The sequence below is a fragment of the Mchenga conophoros genome, linkage group LG5 (assembly GCF_057382185.1).
Source record: "Mchenga conophoros isolate Kocher_MC1m ecotype Shallow Benthic linkage group LG5, M_conophoros_male_GT1.1, whole genome shotgun sequence".
Lineage (NCBI taxonomy): Eukaryota > Metazoa > Chordata > Actinopteri > Cichliformes > Cichlidae > Mchenga > Mchenga conophoros.
The window spans coordinates 23,262,676-23,283,860 of record NC_140530.1 but is presented as its reverse complement, the minus strand read 5'-3'; the positions used below and the strand labels follow the sequence as shown (position 1 = coordinate 23,283,860).

The 21,185-nt window shown below is 42.3% G+C and overlaps 4 protein-coding genes across 4 annotated transcripts; all 4 read right to left on the bottom strand.

Moving 5' to 3' along the window:
• Window positions 1–680: 680 nt before the first annotated feature.
• Window positions 681–3,938, bottom strand: LOC146574561 (uncharacterized). The gene is made up of 8 exons (XM_085275579.1): window positions 2,803–3,938; window positions 2,510–2,628; window positions 2,297–2,361; window positions 1,991–2,193; window positions 1,695–1,860; window positions 1,320–1,484; window positions 1,137–1,207; window positions 681–999 (listed from the first exon to the last, which is right to left on the bottom strand). The coding sequence occupies exons 1-8, from the start codon at window positions 3,917–3,919 to the stop codon at window positions 950–952; spliced, it is 1,956 nt and encodes a 651-aa protein (XP_085131705.1). The 5' UTR covers window positions 3,920–3,938; the 3' UTR covers window positions 681–949.
• A 10,962-nt stretch (window positions 3,939–14,900) lies between these two features.
• Window positions 14,901–16,318, bottom strand: LOC146574560 (uncharacterized). The gene is made up of 2 exons (XM_085275479.1): window positions 15,331–16,318; window positions 14,901–15,016 (listed from the first exon to the last, which is right to left on the bottom strand). Exons 1-2 carry the CDS (start codon window positions 16,316–16,318, stop codon window positions 14,901–14,903), a joined length of 1,104 nt encoding a protein of 367 aa, XP_085131605.1.
• An 8-nt stretch (window positions 16,319–16,326) lies between these two features.
• On the bottom strand, window positions 16,327–17,482 carry LOC146574559 (uncharacterized). Its single transcript, XM_085275478.1, has 2 exons — window positions 16,499–17,482; window positions 16,327–16,383 (listed from the first exon to the last, which is right to left on the bottom strand). Exons 1-2 carry the CDS (start codon window positions 17,480–17,482, stop codon window positions 16,327–16,329), a joined length of 1,041 nt encoding a protein of 346 aa, XP_085131604.1.
• A 2,329-nt stretch (window positions 17,483–19,811) lies between these two features.
• LOC146574558 (uncharacterized) lies at window positions 19,812–20,956 on the bottom strand. Its single transcript, XM_085275477.1, has 2 exons — window positions 19,987–20,956; window positions 19,812–19,918 (listed from the first exon to the last, which is right to left on the bottom strand). The coding sequence occupies exons 1-2, from the start codon at window positions 20,954–20,956 to the stop codon at window positions 19,812–19,814; spliced, it is 1,077 nt and encodes a 358-aa protein (XP_085131603.1).
• Window positions 20,957–21,185: the final 229 nt, after the last annotated feature.

The following is a 21,185-nucleotide window of genomic DNA, read 5'->3' as shown; positions in this document are numbered from 1 at the left end:
AGGCCATGGTCTGTGTCTCTTTCTCCTTTGACTCTTCAAAAGCGAAACACTTAAAATAAGCACATCTATGCCATCTAGTGGCAGGTGACTGTGGACTGCAGAGCCCTAGTCTGGATTATTTTCTTGTTGGGGTGTCAAAGTTTTTTTGTTTTTTTTAATGGATAAAAATAGAGATGCTGTTTAAAAAGCAAAAACGAACAAAAAACAGAAGCACCTATCTGATACAGTAAAACCATTGCATAGATACTGTGTAACATTTTAACTGGACAGATGTTTAACAAATATGCAAATGTGTGTATTTGAATGCTACAGTAAGCATTTTTTGTGTTTCACTACTGTTTGATGTTAATTGTAACAAGCTCAATAGAGATATATCATAGAGTATAAGCAGTAGCTAGCCCATATTGCATATTGTTTAATAACACTAAAGACAAAATTAACTTGTTATTTAACAAAATTATCTATAGATGATACAGTGCGTTTCTCAGTTTGTGCATTCAGAAAATGTAGATTTTCCAGGCAAAAACTTCAGGTTAAAAGAGATTTATTATTATTTTTACTATTTGAACAGTGCTGAGAAAGATATGTCAAGATAGGATAAAAAGAGAAATGGTGCTCCATGATATGTTGGTGTGGAAAATAATATACGTGCAAAAACATATGCATTAAATTTAAGTTCTTATAAATAAATGATAAATAGCAAAACAACTTCAAAATGTTTTAAAATTAAAAGATGATAGTTCTTACTGATCTTTAAGTAAGATTATTAGCGATTAAAACAGTAACTAATTGCTTAATTTTATATAATATAGTGAATATATCAGTTATATCAGTTTATATATCAGTTAATATATCAGTTTCTATATATCACTGGAGCACTGTAACAAAAAATCCCCAGGATTTATTGATCCCCAGGGATCAATAAAGTATTCTGATTCTGATTCTGATTCTAAATGTTTTCTGATCTATAAGTGCCTGCCAGTCCCAAGTTGGAAATTCCTGAAAGACAAAGTCAAAAATCATATTTTTAAACATTGCTGAAAAAGTTTAAAATAATTATTGCATTATTAATAACTAATCATAAATAATTATTATAATAAATCTCTGAATATGATAGTAATTAGAGTAAGACATACGTGTATCAGTGAAGTCAAAGAAATCTCCCTCAAGAAAAGACAATCTTCTCCTCTGAGAGTTGCTCCTTTTCCTAAAAAAGAAAAGGATGCTTGTTTGTGTTTTTACTCAATGAATGAACACAAAAAGCGATTTTTTTTCCAGAGTACATTACAGGAAAACGCGCAGAAGGCATCATAACCCACCAAGTATACGTATGTCTCCTTTTGAAAATGACAGCGATGACGATTATAATGAAGAGCAGGAGCGCTACTGCGAGTGAGCCAAACAGTGCTCCATAGAAACCTGGACCTCGGCGGAAAAGGTCACATTGTGGACCATAAAACTGCTCCAGGCTGGTTTCGTAGCACCTGGGTAAAATTCAAAAGAGGTTTAATAAAAATAGTTTTTACAAAAAAAACTAGATAGATAGATAGATAGATAGATAGATAGATAGATAGATAGATAGATAGATAGATAGATAGATAGATAGATAGATAGATAGATAGATAGATAGATAGATAGATAGATAGATAGATAGATAGATAGATAGATAGATAGATAGATAGACATTTTATTACCTGCAGACTGGGCCTGTGTAAATGTTATTTAAACATTCTCCGTGTCCATTGCAGTAATCAGGGTTTCTTTTGCATGGTCCAACACACTGCCATTGACCATTAGTAATCTCTTCAGTGTAATTAGCAAACTGAGTGCAGTTAATAAAAGGCTTCAACTCTGTGATATCTACAAGATTTCAAAACATATATATATATTCAACATACTATAATGTAAAATAAACAGGACAAATTTAAGAAAAATGAATAAAGAATGGCTGATTGTGCTTTACATTTAGAACAACATACAACACACTTACTAGTAATGGCAGGTGCCTCAAAGCTGAGATCATTTAACTCCACACTTTGATTACCAAAAGCCAAAGAAATTTTGTTGAGGTTATTTTCATTTTGTAGGATATTCTTCAAAACCACACTAAGATGAGTGTTAATAAACTCGATTTGAGTTTCATTGTTTTGATACTGATACTCCGCCAGGCTCTTTGCAACAACACTTCCTTCACTACAAAAAATGGTAGAAATGTTATGAGAAAACAGCTATCTCTTTCTTAAAAGGTAATAATAAATGTAACAAATAGTTTAATAAATGTTGAAGGAAAATTTACCTTAATTTGATTACTTTAACTGTTTTATAGGCCTGGGGATCTGCTTGTCTACACAGGCTTCTGAGCTGTAAAAGAAAAAGGACAGAAGGGATTATGCAACATTTCAGATAAAAGATTTAAATAATTTTATATTTTTTTGTATTACAAAATACTTTGTAATACTAATTAAAAATAATAACTCATAATATTGAATAGGAAGAAAATTATCTGTACCTGTGCTTCTAATTTGTTGATGAATATCTGTGATTCAGGTGAAGTTAAATTAAGAAAAGCCTGGATAAAAGTGACGTTGAATTTGAAAGTAATGTTTACTTTGCGCACGGGTGCAGTATCTACAAAAAATTGAAAGATTTTAAAAGCCATTTATGACAACATTTTACCTTGGACATGCAAAAGTGGGGGAGAAAACACAGATATAACGCAAGAAGTCAAAATATCAATTTATGTAAAAGGTAATGAAAATATATTATTTTTAAGAAAAACTATACGGAAATGAAAAACCTCACCAATGATTGGGACAGTGTTGTTTTCTCCATAAGAACATGAGTCTCCATAGGCAAAATCTTGGCAGACAATTGTTGTCAAAGAGGATGTCAAATTTGTGGGGAGAGTAATTGATGAAGAAAAACTAACTGTTGCTGACGATGTAGGAGAATTTGTGACAGAGCCTACAATTGTTGTTTCACTGGTGGATGTATCAGTTAAATAGGTCACAGATGTGGTTGAAGAGGAGAAAGAAGAAGATGTACGGCTGGGAACAGTAGTACTTGAGTTGGGTTGTAAAACTGTAGCTTGTGAGTCAGGAAGTACGGTTGTCATTATCTCAGAAGCCTGAGTAGTTGTTCCTTTGTTCTCTGTTGTACTAGAGCCTGTTACCAGTGCTTGAGTACGTTGTTCAGTGTATGTTGGCGTGAAACTGGTGGTTTCTGAAGTAACTGTGGAAGGAAAACTGGAGGAAGTCTCTGAAGTTGTCACCAAAACAGTTGTTGTAAAATGGTCCATGTTGGTAGATAGAGTAATTTCATTGGTGGTGACTGATGGGAGAGACTCTGAAGTTGTTGGTGATTCAGGGTGTGCGGATGTCATTGTCGCAGAAGTCTCAAGAGTTGTTGCTTTGTTCTCTGTTGTACCAGTGCCTGTTACAGCTGTTTGAGTACTTTGTTCTGGCGATGTTGGAGTAAAACTAGTGCTTTCTGAAGTGACTGTGGAAGGCGAACTGGAGGAAGTCTCTGAAGTTGTTGTGGAATGGTCCATGTTGGTAGTTAGAGTAATTTCATTGGTGGTGACTGGTGGGACAGACTCTGTAGACTGTGTTGTTCCTGTTTGGGTCATTGTTGTAATAGAAGTTGTTGGTGATTCAGGGTGTGCGGATGTCATTGTCTCAGAAGTCTCAAGAGTTGTTGCTTTGTTCTCTGTTGCACTAGTGCCTGTTACAGCTGTTTGAGTACTTTGTTCTGGGGATGTTGGAGTAAACCTAGTGCTTTCTGAAGTGACTGTGGAAGGCGAACTGGAGGAAGTCTCTGAAGTTGTTGTGGAATGGTCCATGTTGGTAGTTAGAGTAATTTCATTGGTGGTGACTGGTGGGACAGACTCTGTAGACTGTGTTGTTCCTGTTTGTGCCATTGCTGTAATAGAAGTTGTTGGTGATTGAGGGTGTGCGGATGTTGTTGTCTCAAAAGTCTCAAGAGTTGTTGCTTTGTTCTCTGTTGTACTAGTGCCTGTTACAGCTGTTTGAGTACTTTGTTCTGGGGATGTTGGAGTAAAACTAGTGCTTTCTGAAGTGACTGTGGAAGGCGAACTGAAGGAAGTCTCTGAAGTTGTTGTGGAATGGTCCATGTTGGTAGTTATAGTAATTTCATTGGTGGTGACTGGTGGGACAGACTCTGTAGACTGTGTTGTTCCTGTTTGGGCCATTGCTGTAATAGAAGTGGTTGATGATTCAGGGTGTGCGGATGTCATTATCTCAGAAGTCTCAAGAGTTGTTGCTTTATTCTTTGTTGTACTAGTGCCTGTTACAGCTGTTTGAGTACTTTGTTCTGGGGATGTTGGAGTAAAACTAGTGCTTTCTGAAGTGACTGTGGAAGGCGAACTGGAGGAAGTCTCTGAAGTTGTTGTGGAATGGTCCATGTTGGTAGTTAGAGTAATTTCATTGGTTGTGAATGGTGGGAAAGAGACTGTAGACTGTGTTGTTCCTGTTTGGGCCATTGTTGTAATAGAAGTTGTTGGTGATTGAGGGTGTGCGGATGTCATTGTCGCAGAAGTCTCAAGAGTTGTTGCTTTGTTCTCTGTTGTACTAGTGCCTGTTACAGCTGTTTGAGTACTTTGTTCTGGGGATGTTGGAGTAAAACTAGTGCTTTCTGAAGTGACTGTGGAAGGCGAACTGGAGGAAGTCTCTGAAGTTGTTGTGGAATGGTCCATGTTGGTAGTTATAGTAATTTCATTGGTGGTGACTGGTGGGACAGACTCTGTAGACTGTGTTGTTCCTGTTTGGGCCATTGCTGTAATAGAAGTTGTTGGTGATTGAGGGTGTGCGGATGTTGTTGTCTCAGAAGTCTCAACAGTTGTTGCTTTGTTCTCTGTTGTACCAGTGCCTGTTACAGCTGTTTGAGTACTTTGTTCTGGGGCTGTTGGAGTAAAACTAGTGCTTTCTGAAGTGACTGTGGAAGGCGAACTGGAGGAAGTCTCTGAAGTTGTTGTGGAATGGTCCATGTTGGTAGTTAGAGTAATTTCATTGGTTGTGACTGGTGGGACAGACTCTGTAGACTGTGTTGTTCCTGTTTGTGCCATTGCTGTAATAGAAGTTGTTGGTGATTGAGGGTGTGCGGATGTCATTGTCTCAGAAGTCTCAAGAGTTGTTGCTTTGTTCTCTGTTGTATTAGTGCCTGTTACAGCTGTTTGAGTACTTTGTTCTGGGGATGTTGGAGTAAAACTAGTGCTTTCTGAAGTGACTGTGGAAGGCGAACTGGAGGAAGTCTCTGAAGTTGTTGTGGAATGGTCCATGTTGGTAGTTAGAGTAATTTCATTGGTGGTGACTGGTGGGACAGACTCTGTAGACTGTGTTGTTCCTGTTTGGGCCATTGTTGTAATAGAAGTTGTTGGTGATTCAGGGTGTGCGGATGTCATTGTCGCAGAAGTCTCAAGAGTTGTTGCTTTGTTCTCTGTTGTACCAGTGCCTGTTACAGCTGTTTGAGTACTTTGTTCTGGGGATGTTGGAGTAAAACTAGTGCTTTCTGAAGTGACTGTGGAAGGCGAACTGGAGGAAGTCTCTGAAGTTGTTGTGGAATGGTCCATGTTGGTAGTTAGAGTAATTTCATTGTTGGTGAGTGGTGGGACAGACTCTGTAGACTGTGTTGTTCCTGTTTGTGCCATTGCTGTAATAGAAGTTGTTGGTGATTCAGGGTGTGCGGATGTCATTGTCTCAGAAGTCTCAAGAGTTGTTGCTTTGTTCTCTGTTGTACTAGTGCCTGTTACAGCTGTTTGAGTACTTTGTTCTGGGGATGTTGGAGTAAAACTAGTGCTTTCTGAAGTGACTGTGGAAGGCGAACTGGAGGAAGTCTCTGAAGTTGTTGTGGAATGGTCCATGTTGGTAGTTAGTGTAATTTCATTGGTGGTGACTGGTGGGACAGACTCTGTAGACTGTGTTGTTCCTGTTTGTGCCATTGCTGTAATAGAAGTTGTTGGTGATTGAGGGTGTGCGGATGTTGTTGTCTCAGAAGTCTCAAGAGTTGTTGCATTGTTCTCTGTTGTACCAGTGCCTGTTACAGCTGTTTGAGTACTTTGTTCTGGGGATGTTGGAGTAAAACTAGTGCTTTCTGAAGTGACTGTGGAAGGCGAACTGGAGGAAGTCTCTGAAGTTGTTGTGGAATGGTCCATGTTGGTAGTTAGAGTAATTTCATTGTTGGTGACTGGTGGGACAGACTCTGTAGACTGTGTTGTTCCTGTTTGTGCCATTGCTGTAATAGAAGTTGTTGGTGATTGAGGGTGTGCGGATGTCATTGTCTCAGAAGTCTCAAGAGTTGTTGCTTTGTTCTCTGTTGTACTAGTGCCTGTTACAGCTGTTTGAGTACTTTGTTCTGGGGATGTTGGAGTAAAACTAGTGCTTTCTGAAGTGACTGTGGAAGGCGAACTGGAGGAAGTCTCTGAAGTTGTTGTGGAATGGTCCATGTTGGTAGTTAGAGTAATTTCATTGGTTGTGAATGGTGGGACAGACTCTGTAGACTGTGTTGTTCCTGTTTGGGCCATTGTTGTAATAGAAGTTGTTGGTGATTGAGGGTGTGCGGATGTCATTGTCTCAGAAGTCTCAAGAGTTGTTGCTTTGTTCTTTGTTGTACTAGTGCCTGTTACAGCTGTTTGAGTACTTTGTTCTGGGGATGTTGGAGTAAAACTAGTGCTTTCTGAAGTGACTGTGGAAGGCGAACTGGAGGAAGTCTCTGAAGTTGTTGTGGAATGGTCCATGTTGGTAGTTAGAGTAATTTCATTGGTGGTGACTGGTGGGACAGACTCTGTAGACTGTGTTGTTCCTGTTTGTGCCATTGCTGTAATAGAAGTTGTTGGTGATTCAGGGTGTGCGGATGTCATTGTCGCAGCAGTCTCAAGAGTTGTTGCTTTGTTCTCTGTTGTACTAGTGCCTGTTACAGCTGTTTGAGTACTTTGTTCTGGGGATGTTGGAGTAAAACTAGTGCTTTCTGAAGTGACTGTGGAAGGCGAACTGGAGGAAGTCTCTGAAGTTGTTGTGGAATGGTCCATGTTGGTAGTTAGAGTAATTTCATTGGTGGTGACTGGTGGGACAGACTCTGTAGACTGTGTTGTTCCTGTTTGTGCCATTGCTGTAATAGAAGTTGTTGGTGATTCAGGGTGTGCGGATGTCATTGTCGCAGCAGTCTCAAGAGTTGTTGCTTTGTTCTCTGTTGTACTAGTGCCTGTTACAGCTGTTTGAGTACTTTGTTCTGGGGATGTTGGAGTAAAACTAGTCCTTTCTGAAGTGACTGTGGAAGGCGAACTGGAGGAAGTCTCTGAAGTTGTTGTGGAATGGTCCATGTTGGTAGTTAGAGTAATTTCATTGGTGGTGAGTGGTGGGACAGACTCTGTAGACTGTGTTGTTCCTGTTTGTGCCATTGCTGTAATAGAAGTTGTTGGTGATTGAGGGTGTGCGGATGTCATTGTCTCAGAAGTCTCAAGAGTTGTTGCTTTGTTCTCTGTTGTACTAGTGCCTGTTACAGCTGTTTGAGTACTTTGTTCTGAGGATGTTGGAGTAAAACTAGTGCTTTCTGAAGTGACTGTGGAAGGCAAACTGGAGGAAGTCTCTGAAGTTGTTGTGGAATGGTCCATGTTGGTAGTTAGAGTAATTTCATTGGTGGTGAGTGGTGGGACAGACTCTGTAGACTGTGTTGTTCCTGTTTGGGCCATTGTTGTAATAGAAGTTGTTGGTGATTGAGGGTGTGCGGATGTCATTGTCTCAGAAGTCTCAAGAGTTGTTGCTTTGTTCTCTGTTGTACTAGTGCCTGTTACAGCTGTTTGAGTACTTTGTTCTGGGGATGTTGGAGTAAAACTAGTGCCTTCTGAAGTGACTGTGGAAGGCGAACTGGAGGAAGTCTCTGAAGTTGTTGTGGAATGGTCCATGTTGGTAGTTATAGTAATTTCATTGGTGGTGACTGGTGGGACAGACTCTGTAGACTGTGTTGTTCCTGTTTGGGCCATTGCTGTAATAGAAGTTGTTGGTGATTGAGGGTGTGCGGATGTCATTGTCGCAGAAGTCTCAAGAGTTGTTGCTTTGTTCTCTGTTGTACTAGTGCCTGTTACAGCTGTTTGAGTACTTTGTTCTGGGGATGTTGGAGTAAAACTAGTGCTTTCTGAAGTGACTGTGGAAGGCGAACTGGAGGAAGTCTCTGAAGTTGTTGTGGAATGGTCCATGTTGGTAGTTAGAGTAATTTCATTGTTGGTGACTGGTGGGACAGACTCTGTAGACTGTGTTGTTCCTGTTTGGGTCATTGTTGTAATAGAAGTTGTTGGTGATTCAGGGTGTGCGGATGTCATTGTCTCAGAAGTCTCAAGAGTTGTTGCTTTGTTCTCTGTTGTACTAGTGCCTGTTACAGCTGTTTGAGTACTTTGTTCTGGGGATGTTGGAGTAAAACTAGTGCTTTCTGAAGTGACTGTGGAAGGCGAACTGGAGGAAGTCTCTGAAGTTGTTGTGGAATGGTCCATGTTGGTAATTTCATTGGTTGTGAATGGTGGGACAGACACTGTAGACTGTGTTGTTCCTGTTTGGGCCATTGTTGTAATAGAAGTTGTTGGTGATTCAGGGTGTGCGGATGTCATTGTCTCAGAAGTCTCAAGAGTTGTTGCTTTGTTCTTTGTTGTACTAGTGCCTGTTACAGCTGTTTGAGTACTTTGTTCTGGGGATGTTGGAGTAAAACTAGTGCTTTCTGAAGTGACTGTGGAAGGCGAACTGGAGGAAGTCTCTGAAGTTGTTGTGGAATGGTCCATGTTGGTAGTTAGAGTAATTTCATTGGTTGTGACTGGTGGGACAGACTCTGTAGACTGTGTTGTTCCTGTTTGTGCCATTGTTGTAATAGAAGTTGTGGGTGATTCAGGGTGTGCTGATGTCATTGTCGCTGAAGTCTCAAGAGTTGTTTCTTTGTTCTCTGTTGTACTGGTGTCTGTTACAGCTGTTTGAGTACTTTGTTCTGTGGATGTTCGAGTAAAACTAGTGCTTTCTGAAGTGACTGTGGAAGGCGAACTGGAGGAAGTCTCTGAAGTTGTTGTGGAATGGTCCATGTTGGTAGTTAGAGTAATTTCATTGGTTGTGACTGGTGGGACAGACTCTGTAGACTGTGTTGTTCCTGTTTGGGCCATTGTTGTAATAGACGTTGTTGGTGATTCAGGGTGTGCGGATGTCGTTGTCGCAGAAGTCTCAAGAGTTGTTGCTTTGTTCTCTGTTGTACTAGTGCCTGTTACAGCTGTTTGAGAACTTTGTTCTGGGGGTGTTTGAGTAGAACTAGTGCTTTCTGAAGTGACTGTGGAAGGCGAACTGGAGGAAGTCTCTGAAGTTGTTGTGGAATGGTCCATGTTGGTAGTTAGAGTAATTTCATTGGTTGTGACTGGTGGGACAGACTCTGTAGACTGTGTTGTTCCTGTTTGGGCCATTGTTGTAATAGACGTTGTTGGTGATTCAGGGTGTGCGGATGTCATTGTCACAGAAGTCTCAAGAGTTGTTGCTTTGTTCTCTGTTGTACTAGTGCCTGTTACAGCTGTTTGAGTACTTTGTTCTGGGGATGTTGGAGTAAAACTAGTGCTTTCTGAAGTGACTGTGGAAGGCGAACTGGAGGAAGTCTCTGAAGTTGTTGTGGAATGGTCCATGTTGGTAGTTAGAGTAATTTCATTGGTTGTGACTGGTGGGACAGACTCTGTAGACTGTGTTGTTCCTGTTTGGGCCATTGTTGTAATAGACGTTGTTGGTGATTCAGGGTGTGCGGATGTCGTTGTCTCAGAAGTCTCAAGAGTTGTTGCTTTGTTCTCTGTTGTACCAGTGCCTGTTACAGCCGTTTGAGTACTTTGTTCTGGGGATGTTGGAGTAAAACTAGTGCTTTCTGAAGTGACTGTGGAAGGCGAACTGGAGGAAGTCTCTGAAGTTGTTGTGGAATGGTCCATGTTGGTAGTTAGAGTAATTTCATTGGTGGTGACTGGTGGGACAGACTCTGTAGACTGTGTTGTTCCTGTTTGGGCCATTGCTGTAATAGAAGTTGTTGGTGATTCAGGGTGTGCGGATGTCATTGTCTCAGAAGTCTCAACAGTTGTTGCTTTGTTCTCTGTTGTACTAGTGCCTGTTACAGCTGTTTGAGTACTTTGTTCTGGGGATGTTGGAGTAAAACTAGTGCTTTCTGAAGTGACTGTGGAAGGCGAACTGGAGGAAGTCTCTGAAGTTGTTGTGGAATGGTCCATGTTTGTAGTTAGAGTAATTTCATTGGTGGTGACTGGTGTGACAGACTCTGTAGACTGTGTTGTTCCTGTTTGGGTCATTGTTGTAATAGAAGTTGTTGGTGATTCAGGGTGTGCGGATGTCATTGTCGCAGAAGTCTCAAGAGTTGTTGCTTTGTTCTCTGTTGTACCAGTGCCTGTTACAGCTGTTTGAGTACTTTGTTCTGAGTGTGTTGGAGTAAAACTAGTGCTTTCTGAAGTGACTGTGGAAGGCGAACTGGAGGAAGTCTCTGAAGTTGTTGTGGAATGGTCCATGTTGGTAGTTAGAGTAATTTCATTGGTGGTGACTGGTGTGACAGACTCTGTAGACTGTGTTGTTCCTGTTTGGGCCATTGCTGTAATAGAAGTAGTTGGTGATTCAGGGTGTGCGGATGTCATTGTCTCAGAAGTCTCAAGAGTTGTTGCTTTGTTCTCTGTTGTACTAGTGCCTGTTACAGCTGTTTGAGTACTTTGTTCTGGGGATGTTGGAGTAAAACTAGTGCTTTCTGAAGTGACTGTGGAAGGCGAACTGGAGGAAGTCTCTGAAGTTGTTGTGGAATGGTCCATGTTGGTAGTTATAGTAATTTCATTGGTGGTGACTGGTGGGACAGACTCTGTAGACTGTGTTGTTCCTGTTTGGGCCATTGCTGTAATAGAAGTTGTTGATGATTGAGGGTGTGCGGATGTCATTATCTCAGAAGTCTCAAGAGTTGTTGCTTTATTCTCTGTTGTACTAGTGCCTGTTACAGCTGTTTGAGTACTTTGTTCTGGGGATGTTGGAGTAAAACTAGTGCTTTCTGAAGTGACTGTGGAAGGCGAACTGGAGGAAGTCTCTGAAGTTGTTGTGGAATGGTCCATGTTGGTAGTTAGAGTAATTTCATTGGTTGTGAATGGTGGGAAAGAGACTGTAGACTGTGTTGTTCCTGTTTGGGCCATTGTTGTAATAGAAGTTGTTGGTGATTGAGGGTGTGCGGATGTCATTGTCTCAGAAGTCTCAAGAGTTGTTGCTTTGTTCTTTGTTGTACTAGTGCCTGTTACAGCTGTTTGAGTACTTTGTTCTGGGGATGTTGGAGTAAAACTAGTGCTTTCTGAAGTGACTGTGGAAGGCGAACTGGAGGAAGTCTCTGAAGTTGTTGTGGAATGGTCCATGTTGGTAGTTAGAGTAATTTCATTGGTGGTGACTGGTGGGACAGACTCTGTAGACTGTGTTGTTCCTGTTTGGGCCATTGCTGTAATAGAAGTTGTTGGTGATTGAGGGTGTGCGGATGTCATTGTCTCAGAAGTCTCAACAGTTGTTGCTTTGTTCTCTGTTGTACTAGTGCCTGTTACAGCTGTTTGAGTACTTTGTTCTGGGGATGTTGGAGTAAAACTAGTGCTTTCTGAAGTGACTGTGGAAGGCGAACTGGAGGAAGTCTCTGAAGTTGTTGTGGAATGGTCCATGTTTGTAGTTAGAGTAATTTCATTGGTGGTGACTGGTGTGACAGACTCTGTAGACTGTGTTGTTCCTGTTTGGGTCATTGTTGTAATAGAAGTTGTTGGTGATTCAGGGTGTGCGGATGTCATTGTCGCAGAAGTCTCAAGAGTTGTTGCTTTGTTCTCTGTTGTACCAGTGCCTGTTACAGCTGTTTGAGTACTTTGTTCTGAGTGTGTTGGAGTAAAACTAGTGCTTTCTGAAGTGACTGTGGAAGGCGAACTGGAGGAAGTCTCTGAAGTTGTTGTGGAATGGTCCATGTTGGTAGTTAGAGTAATTTCATTGGTGGTGACTGGTGTGACAGACTCTGTAGACTGTGTTGTTCCTGTTTGGGCCATTGCTGTAATAGAAGTAGTTGGTGATTCAGGGTGTGCGGATGTCATTGTCTCAGAAGTCTCAAGAGTTGTTGCTTTGTTCTCTGTTGTACTAGTGCCTGTTACAGCTGTTTGAGTACTTTGTTCTGGGGATGTTGGAGTAAAACTAGTGCTTTCTGAAGTGACTGTGGAAGGCGAACTGGAGGAAGTCTCTGAAGTTGTTGTGGAATGGTCCATGTTGGTAGTTATAGTAATTTCATTGGTGGTGACTGGTGGGACAGACTCTGTAGACTGTGTTGTTCCTGTTTGGGCCATTGCTGTAATAGAAGTTGTTGATGATTGAGGGTGTGCGGATGTCATTATCTCAGAAGTCTCAAGAGTTGTTGCTTTATCCTCTGTTGTACTAGTGCCTGTTACAGCTGTTTGAGTACTTTGTTCTGGGGATGTTGGAGTAAAACTAGTGCTTTCTGAAGTGACTGTGGAAGGCGAACTGGAGGAAGTTTTTGAAGTTGTTGTGGAATGGTCCATGTTGGTAGTTAGAGTAATTTCATTGGTTGTGACTGGTGGGACAGACTCTGTAGACTGTGTTGTTCCTGTTTGGGCCATTGTTGTAATAGAAGTTGTTGGTGATTGAGGGTGTGCGGATGTCGTTGTCTCAGAAGTCTCAAGAGTTGTTGCTTTGTTCTCTGTTGTACCAGTACCTGTTACAGCTGTTTGAGTACTTTGTTCTGGGGATGTTGGAGTAAAACTAGTGCTTTCTGAAGTGACTGTGGAAGGCGAACTGGAGGAAGTCTCTGAAGTTGTTGTGGAATGGTCCATGTTGGTAGTTAAAGTAATTTCATTGGTTGTGACTGGTGGGACAGACTCTGTAGACTGTGTTGTTCCTGTTTGGGCCATTGTTGTAAGAGAAGTAGTTGGTGATTGAGGGTGTGCGGATGTCATTGTCTCAGAAGTCTCAAGAGTTGTTGCTTTGTTCTCTGTTGTACTAGTGCCTGTTACAGCTGTTTGAGTACTTTGTTCTGGGGATGTTGGAGTAAAACTAGTGCTTTCTGAAGTGACTGTGGAAGGCGAACTGGAGGAAGTCTCTGAAGTTGTTGTGGAATGGTCCATGTTGGTAGTTAGAGTAATTTCATTGGTTGTGACTGGTGGGACAGACTCTGTAGACTGTGTTGTTCCTGTTTCGGCCATTGTTGTAATAGAAGTTGTTGGTGATGGAGGGTGTGCGGATGTCATTGTCTCAGAAGTCTCAAGAGTTGTTGCTTTGTTCTTTGTTGTACTAGTGCCTGTTACAGCTGTTTGAGTACTTTGTTCTGGGGATGTTGGAGTAAAACTAGTGCTTTCTGAAGTGACTGTGGAAGGCGAACTGGAGGAAGTCTCTGAAGTTGTTGTGGAATGGTCCATGTTGGTAGTTAGAGTAATTTCATTGGTGGTGAGTGGTGGGACAGACTCTGTAGACTGTGTTGTTCCTGTTTGTGCCATTGCTGTAATAGAAGTTGTTGGTGATTCAGGGTGTGCGGATGTCATTGTCGCAGCAGTCTCAAGAGTTGTCGCTTTGTTCTCTGTTGTACTAGTGCCTGTTACAGCTGTTTGAGTACTTTGTTCTGAGGATGTTGGAGTAAAACTAGTGCTTTCTGAAGTGACTGTGGAAGGCGAACTGGAGGAAGTCTCTGAAGTTGTTGTGGAATGGTCCATGTTGGTAATTTCATTGGTTGTGAATGGTGGGACAGACACTGTAGACTGTGTTGTTCCTGTTTGGGCCATTGTTGTAATAGAAGTAGTTGGTGATTGAGGGTGTGCGGATGTCATTGTCTCAGAAGTCTCAAGAGTTGTTGCTTTGTTCTTTGTTGTACTAGTGCCTGTTACAGCTGTTTGAGTACTTTGTTCTGGGGATGTTGGAGTAAAACTAGTGCTTTCTGAAGTGACTGTGGAAGGCGAACTGGAGGAAGTCTCTGAAGTTGTTGTGGAATGGTCCATGTTGGTAGTTAGAGTAATTTCATTGGTTGTGACTGGTGGGACAGACTCTGTAGACTGTGTTGTTCCTGTTTGGGCCATTGTTGTAATAGAAGTTGTTGGTAATTCAGGGTGTGCGGATGTCATTGTCGCAGAAGTCTCAAGAGTTGTTGCTTTGTTCTCTGTTGTACTAGTGCCTGTTACAGCTGTTTGAGTACTTTGTTCTGGGGATGTTGGAGTAAAACTAGTGCTTTCTGAAGTGACTGTGGAAGGCGAACTGGAGGAAGTCTCTGAAGTTGTTGTGGAATGGTCCATGTTGGTAGTTAGAGTAATTTCATTGGTGGTGAATGGTGGGACAGACACTGTAGACTGTGTTGTTCCTGTTTGGGCCATTGTTGTAATAGAAGTTGTTGGTGATTCAGGGTGTGCGGATGTCATTGTCTCAGAAGTCTCAAGAGTTGTTGCTTTGTTCTTTGTTGTACTAGTGCCTGTTACAGCTGTTTGAGTACTTTGTTCTGGGGATGTTGGAGTAAAACTAGTGCTTTCTGAAGTGACTGTGGAAGGCGAACTGGAGGAAGTCTCTGAAGTTGTTGTGGAATGGTCCATGTTGGTAGTTAGAGTAATTTCATTGGTTGTGACTGGTGGGACAGACTCTGTAGACTGTGTTGTTCCTGTTTGTGCCATTGTTGTAATAGAAGTTGTTGGTGATTGAGGGTGTGCGGATGTCATTGTCACAGAAGTCTCAAGAGTTGTTGCTTTGTTCTCTGTTGTACTAGTGCCTGTTACAGCTGTTTGAGTACTTTGTTCTGGGGATGTTGGAGTAAAACTAGTGCTTTCTGAAGTGACTGTGGAAGGCGAACTGGAGGAAGTCTCTGAAGTTGTTGTGGAATGGTCCATGTTGGTAGTTAGAGTAATTTCATTGGTTGTGACTGGTGGGACAGACTCTGTAGACTGTGTTGTTCCTGTTTGGGCCATTGTTGTAATAGACGTTGTTGGTGATTGAGGGTGTGCGGATGTCATTGTCGCAGAAGTCTCAAGAGTTGTTTCTTTGTTCTCTGTTGTACTAGTGCCTGTTACAGCTGTTTGAGTACTTTGTTCTGGGGATGTTGGAGTAAAACTAGTGCTTTCTGAAGTGACTGTGGAAGGCGAACTGGAGGAAGTCTCTGAAGTTGTTGTGGAATGGTCCATGTTGGTAATTTCATTGGTTGTGAATGGTGGGACAGACACTGTAGACTGTGTTGTCCCTGTTTGTGCCATTGTTGTAATAGAAGTTGTTGGTGATTGAGGGTGTGCGGATGTCATTGTCTCAGAAGTCTCAAGAGTTGTTGCTTTGTTCTCTGTTGTACCAGTGCCTGTTACAGCTGTTTGAGTACTTTGTTCTGGGGATGTTGGAGTAGAACTAGTGCTTTCTGAAGTGACTGTGGAAGGCGAACTGGAGGAAGTCTCTGAAGTTGTTGTGGAATGGTCCATGTTGGTGGTTAGAGTAATTTCATTGGTTGTGACTGGTGGGACAGACTCTGTAGACTGTGTTGTTCCTGTTTGGGCCATTGTTGTAATAGAAGTTGTTGGTGATTGAGGGTGTGCGGATGTCATTGTCTCAGAAGTCTCAAGAGTTGTTGCTTTGTTCTCTGTTGTACTTGTGCCTGTTACAGCTGTTTGAGTACTTTGTTCTGGGGATGTTGGAGTAAAACTAGTGCTTTCTGAAGTGACTGTGGAAGGCGAACTGGAGGAAGTCTCTGAAGTTGTTGTGGAATGGTCCATGTTGGTAGTTAGAGTAATTTCATTGGTGGTGAATGGTGGGACAGACACTGTAGACTGTGTTGTTCCTGTTTGGGCCATTGCTGTAATAGAAGTTGTTGGTGAATGAGGGTGTGCGGATGTCATTGTCTCAGAAGTCTCAAGAGTTGTTGCTTTGTTCTCTGTTGTACTAGTGCCTGTTACAGCTGTTTGAGTACTTTGTTCTGAGTGTGTTGGAGTAAAACTAGTGCTTTCTGAAGTGACTGTGGAAGGCGAACTGGAGGAAGTCTCTGAAGTTGTTGTGGAATGGTCCATGTTGGTAATTTCATTGGTTGTGAATGGTGGGACAGACACTGTAGACTGTGTTGTCCCTTTTTGTGCCATTGTTGTAATAGAAGTTGTTGGTGATTGAGGGTGTGCGGATGTCATTGTCTCAGAAGTCTCAAGAGTTGTTGCTTTGTTCTCTGTTGTACCAGTGCCTGTTACAGCTGTTTGAGTACTTTGTTCTGGGGATGTTGGAGTAGAACTAGTGCTTTCTGAAGTGACTGTGGAAGGCGAACTGGAGGAAGTCTCTGAAGTTGTTGTGGAATGGTCCATGTTGGTAGTTAGAGTAATTTCATTGGTTGTGACTGGTGGGACAGACTCTGTAGACTGTGTTGTTCCTGTTTGTGCCATTGTTGTAATAGAAGTTGTTGGTGATTCAGGGTGTGCGGATGTCATTGTCGCAGAAGTCTCAAGAGTTGTTGCTTTGTTCTCTGTTGTACCAGTGCCTGTTACAGCTGTTTGAGAACTTTGTTCTGGGGGTGTTGGAGTAGAACTAGTGCTTTTTGAAGTGACTGTGGAAGGCGAACTGGAGGAAGTCTCTGAAGTTGTTGTGGAATGGTCCATGTTGGTAGTTAGAGTAATTTCATTGGTTGTGACTGGTGGGACAGACTCTGTAGACTGTGTTGTTCCTGTTTGGGCCATTGTTGTAATAGAAGTTGTTGGTGATTCAGGGTGTGCGGATGTCATTATCTCAGAAGTCTCAAGAGTTGTTGCTTTGTTCTCTGTTGTACCAGTGCCTGTTACAGCTGTTTGAGTACTTTGTTCTGGGGATGTTGGAGTAGAACTAGTGCTTTCTGAAGTGACTGTGGAAGGCGAACTGGAGGAAGTCTCTGAAGTTGTTGTGGAATGGTCCATGTTGGTAGTTAGAGTAATTTCATTGGTGGTGAATGGTGGGACAGACACTGTAGACTGTGTTGTTCCTGTTTGGGCCATTGTTGTAATAGAAGTTGTTGGTGATTCAGGGTGTGCGGATGTCATTGTCTCAGAAGTCTCAAGAGTTGTTGCTTTGTTCTTTGTTGTACTAGTGCCTGTTACAGCTGTTTGAGTACTTTGTTCTGGGGATGTTGGAGTAAAACTAGTGCTTTCTGAAGTGACTGTGGAAGGCGAACTGGAGGAAGTCTCTGAAGTTGTTGTGGAATGGTCCATGTTGGTAGTTAGAGTAATTTCATTGGTTGTGACTGGTGGGACAGACTCTGTAGACTGTGTTGTTCCTGTTTGTGCCATTGTTGTAATAGAAGTTGTTGGTGATTGAGGGTGTGCGGATGTCATTGTCACAGAAGTCTCAAGAGTTGTTGCTTTGTTCTCTGTTGTACTAGTGCCTGTTACAGCTGTTTGAGTACTTTGTTCTGGGGATGTTGGAGTAAAACTAGTGCTTTCTGAAGTGACTGTGGAAGGCGAACTGGAGGAAGTCTCTGAAGTTGTTGTGGAATGGTCCATGTTGGTAGTTAGAGTAATTTCATTGGTTGTGACTGGTGGGACAGACTCTGTAGACTGTGTTGTTCCTGTTTGGGCCATTGTTGTAATAGACGTTGTTGGTGATTGAGGGTGTGCGGATGTCATTGTCGCAGAAGTCTCAAGAGTTGTTTCTTTGTTCTCTGTTGTACTAGTGCCTGTTACAGCTGTTTGAGTACTTTGTTCTGGGGATGTTGGAGTAAAACTAGTGCTTTCTGAAGTGACTGTGGAAGGCGAACTGGAGGAAGTCTCTGAAGTTGTTGTGGAATGGTCCATGTTGGTAATTTCATTGGTTGTGAATGGTGGGACAGACACTGTAGACTGTGTTGTCCCTGTTTGTGCCATTGTTGTAATAGAAGTTGTTGGTGATTGAGGGTGTGCGGATGTCATTGTCTCAGAAGTCTCAAGAGTTGTTGCTTTGTTCTCTGTTGTACCAGTGCCTGTTACAGCTGTTTGAGTACTTTGTTCTGGGGATGTTGGAGTAGAACTAGTGCTTTCTGAAGTGACTGTGGAAGGCGAACTGGAGGAAGTCTCTGAAGTTGTTGTGGAATGGTCCATGTTGGTGGTTAGAGTAATTTCATTGGTTGTGACTGGTGGGACAGACTCTGTAGACTGTGTTGTTCCTGTTTGGGCCATTGTTGTAATAGAAGTTGTTGGTGATTGAGGGTGTGCGGATGTCATTGTCTCAGAAGTCTCAAGAGTTGTTGCTTTGTTCTCTGTTGTACTTGTGCCTGTTACAGCTGTTTGAGTACTTTGTTCTGGGGATGTTGGAGTAAAACTAGTGCTTTCTGAAGTGACTGTGGAAGGCGAACTGGAGGAAGTCTCTGAAGTTGTTGTGGAATGGTCCATGTTGGTAGTTAGAGTAATTTCATTGGTGGTGAATGGTGGGACAGACACTGTAGACTGTGTTGTTCCTGTTTGGGCCATTGTTGTAATAGAAGTTGTTGGTGATTCAGGGTATGCGGATGTCATTGTCTCAGAAGTCTCAAGAGTTGTTGCTTTGTTCTTTGTTGTACTAGTGCCTGTTACAGCTGTTTGAGTACTTTGTTCTGGGGATGTTGGAGTAAAACTAGTGCTTTCTGAAGTGACTGTGGAAGGCGAACTGGAGGAAGTCTCTGAAGTTGTTGTGGAATGGTCCATGTTGGTAGTTAGAGTAATTTCATTGTTGGTGACTGGTGGGACAGACTCTGTAGACTGTGTTGTTCCTGTTTGTGCCATTGCTGTAATAGAAGTTGTTGGTGAATGAGGGTGTGCGGATGTCATTGTCTCAGAAGTCTCAAGAGTTGTTGCTTTGTTCTCTGTTGTACTAGTGCCTGTTACAGCTGTTTGAGTACTTTGTTCTGAGTGTGTTGGAGTAAAACTAGTGCTTTCTGAAGTGACTGTGGAAGGCGAACTGGAGGAAGTCTCTGAAGTTGTTGTGGAATGGTCCATGTTGGTAATTTCATTGGTTGTGAATGGTGGGACAGACACTGTAGACTGTGTTGTCCCTTTTTGTGCCATTGTTGTAATAGAAGTTGTTGGTGATTGAGGGTGTGCGGATGTCATTGTCTCAGAAGTCTCAAGAGTTGTTGCTTTGTTCTCTGTTGTACCAGTGCCTGTTACAGCTGTTTGAGTACTTTGTTCTGGGGATGTTGGAGTAGAACTAGTGCTTTCTGAAGTGACTGTGGAAGGCGAACTGGAGGAAGTCTCTGAAGTTGTTGTGGAATGGTCCATGTTGGTAGTTAGAGTAATTTCATTGGTTGTGACTGGTGGGACAGACTCTGTAGACTGTGTTGTTCCTGTTTGGGCCATTGTTGTAATAGAAGTTGTTGGTGATTGAGGGTGTGCGGATGTCATTGTCTCAGAAGTCTCAAGAGTTGTTGCTTTGTTCTCTGTTGTACTAGTGCCTGTTACAGCTGTTTGAGTACTTTGTTCTGGGGATGTTGGAGTAAAACTAGTGCTTTCTGAAGTGACTGTGGAAGGCGAACTGGAGGAAGTCTCTGAAGTTGTTGTGGAATGGTCCATGTTGGTAGTTAGAGTAATTTCATTGGTTGTGACTGGTGGGACAGACTCTGTAGACTGTGTTGTTCCTGTTTGGGCCATTGTTGTAATAGACGTTGTTGGCGATTCAGGGTGTGCGGATGTCATTGTCGCAGAAGTCTCAAGAGTTGTTGCTTTGTTCTCTGTTGTACTAGTGCCTGTTACAGCTGTTTGAGTACTTTGTTCTGGGGATGTTGGAGTAAAACTAGTGCTTTCTGAAGTGACTGTGGAAGGCGAACTGGAGGAAGTCTCTGAAGTTGTTGTGGAATGGTCCATGTTGGTAGTTAGAGTAATTTCATTGGTTGTGACTGGTGGGACAGACTCTGTAGACTGTGTTGTTCCTGTTTGGGCCATTGTTGTAATAGACGTTGTTGGTGATTGAGGGTGTGCTGATGTCGTTGTCTCAGAAGTCTCAAGAGTTGTTGCTTTGTTCTCTGTTGTGCCAGTGCCTGTTACAGCTGTTTGAGTACTTTGTTCTGGGGATGTTGGAGTAGAACTAGTGCTTTCTGAAGTGACTGTGGAAGGCGAACTGGAGGAAGTCTCTGAAGTTGTTGTGGAATGGTCCATGTTGGTAGTTAGAGTAATTTCATTGGTTGTGACTGGTGGGACAGACACTGTAGACTGTGTTGTTCCTGTTTGGGCCATTGTTGTAATAGAAGTTGTTGGTGATTGAGGGTGTGCGGATGTCATTGTCGCAGAAGTCTCAAGAGTTGTTTCTTTGTTCTCTGTTGTACTAGTGCCTGTTACAGCTGTTTGAGTACTTTGTTCTGGGGATGTTGGAGTAAAACTAGTGCTTTCTGAAGTGACTGTGGAAGGCGAACTGGAGGAAGTCTCTGAAGTTGTTGTGGAATGGTCCATGTTGGTAGTTAGAGTAATTTCATTGGTTGTGACTGGTGGGACAGACTCTGTAGACTGTGTTGTTCCTGTTTGGGCCATTGCTGTAATAGAAGTTGTTGGTGATTCAGGGTGTGCGGATGTCATTGTCTCAGAAGTCTCAAGAGTTGTTGCTTTGTTCTTTTTTGTACTAGTGCCTGTTACAGCTGTTTGAGTACTTTGTTCTGGGGATGTTGGAGTAAAACTAGTGCTTTCTGAAGTGACTGTGGAAGGCGAACTGGAGGAAGTCTCTGAAATTGTTGTGGAATGGTCCATGTTGGTAGTTAAAGTAATTTCATTGGTTGTGACTGGTGGGACAGACTCTGTAGACTGTGTTGTTCCTGTTTGGGCCATTGTTGTAATAGAAGTTGTTGGTGATTGAGGGTGTGCGGATGTCATTGTCTCAGAAGTCTCAAGAGTTGTTGCTTTGTTCTCTGTTGTACTAGTGCCTGTTACAGCTGTTTGAGTACTTTGTTCTGGGGATGTTGGAGTAAAACTAGTGCTTTCTGAAGTGACTGTGGAAGGCGAACTGGAGGAAGTCTCTGAAGTTGTTGTGGAATGGTCCATGTTTGTAGTTAGAGTAATTTCATTGGTGGTGAACGGTGGGACAGACTCTGTAGACTGTGTTGTTCCTTTTTGGGCCGTTGTTGTAATAGAAGTTGTGGGTGATTCAGGGTGTGCTGATGTCATTGTCGCTGAAGTCTCAAGAGTTGTTTCTTTGTTCTCTGTTGTACCAGTGCCTGTTACAGCTGTTTGAGTACTTTGTTCTGGGGATGTTGGAGTAAAACTAGTGCTT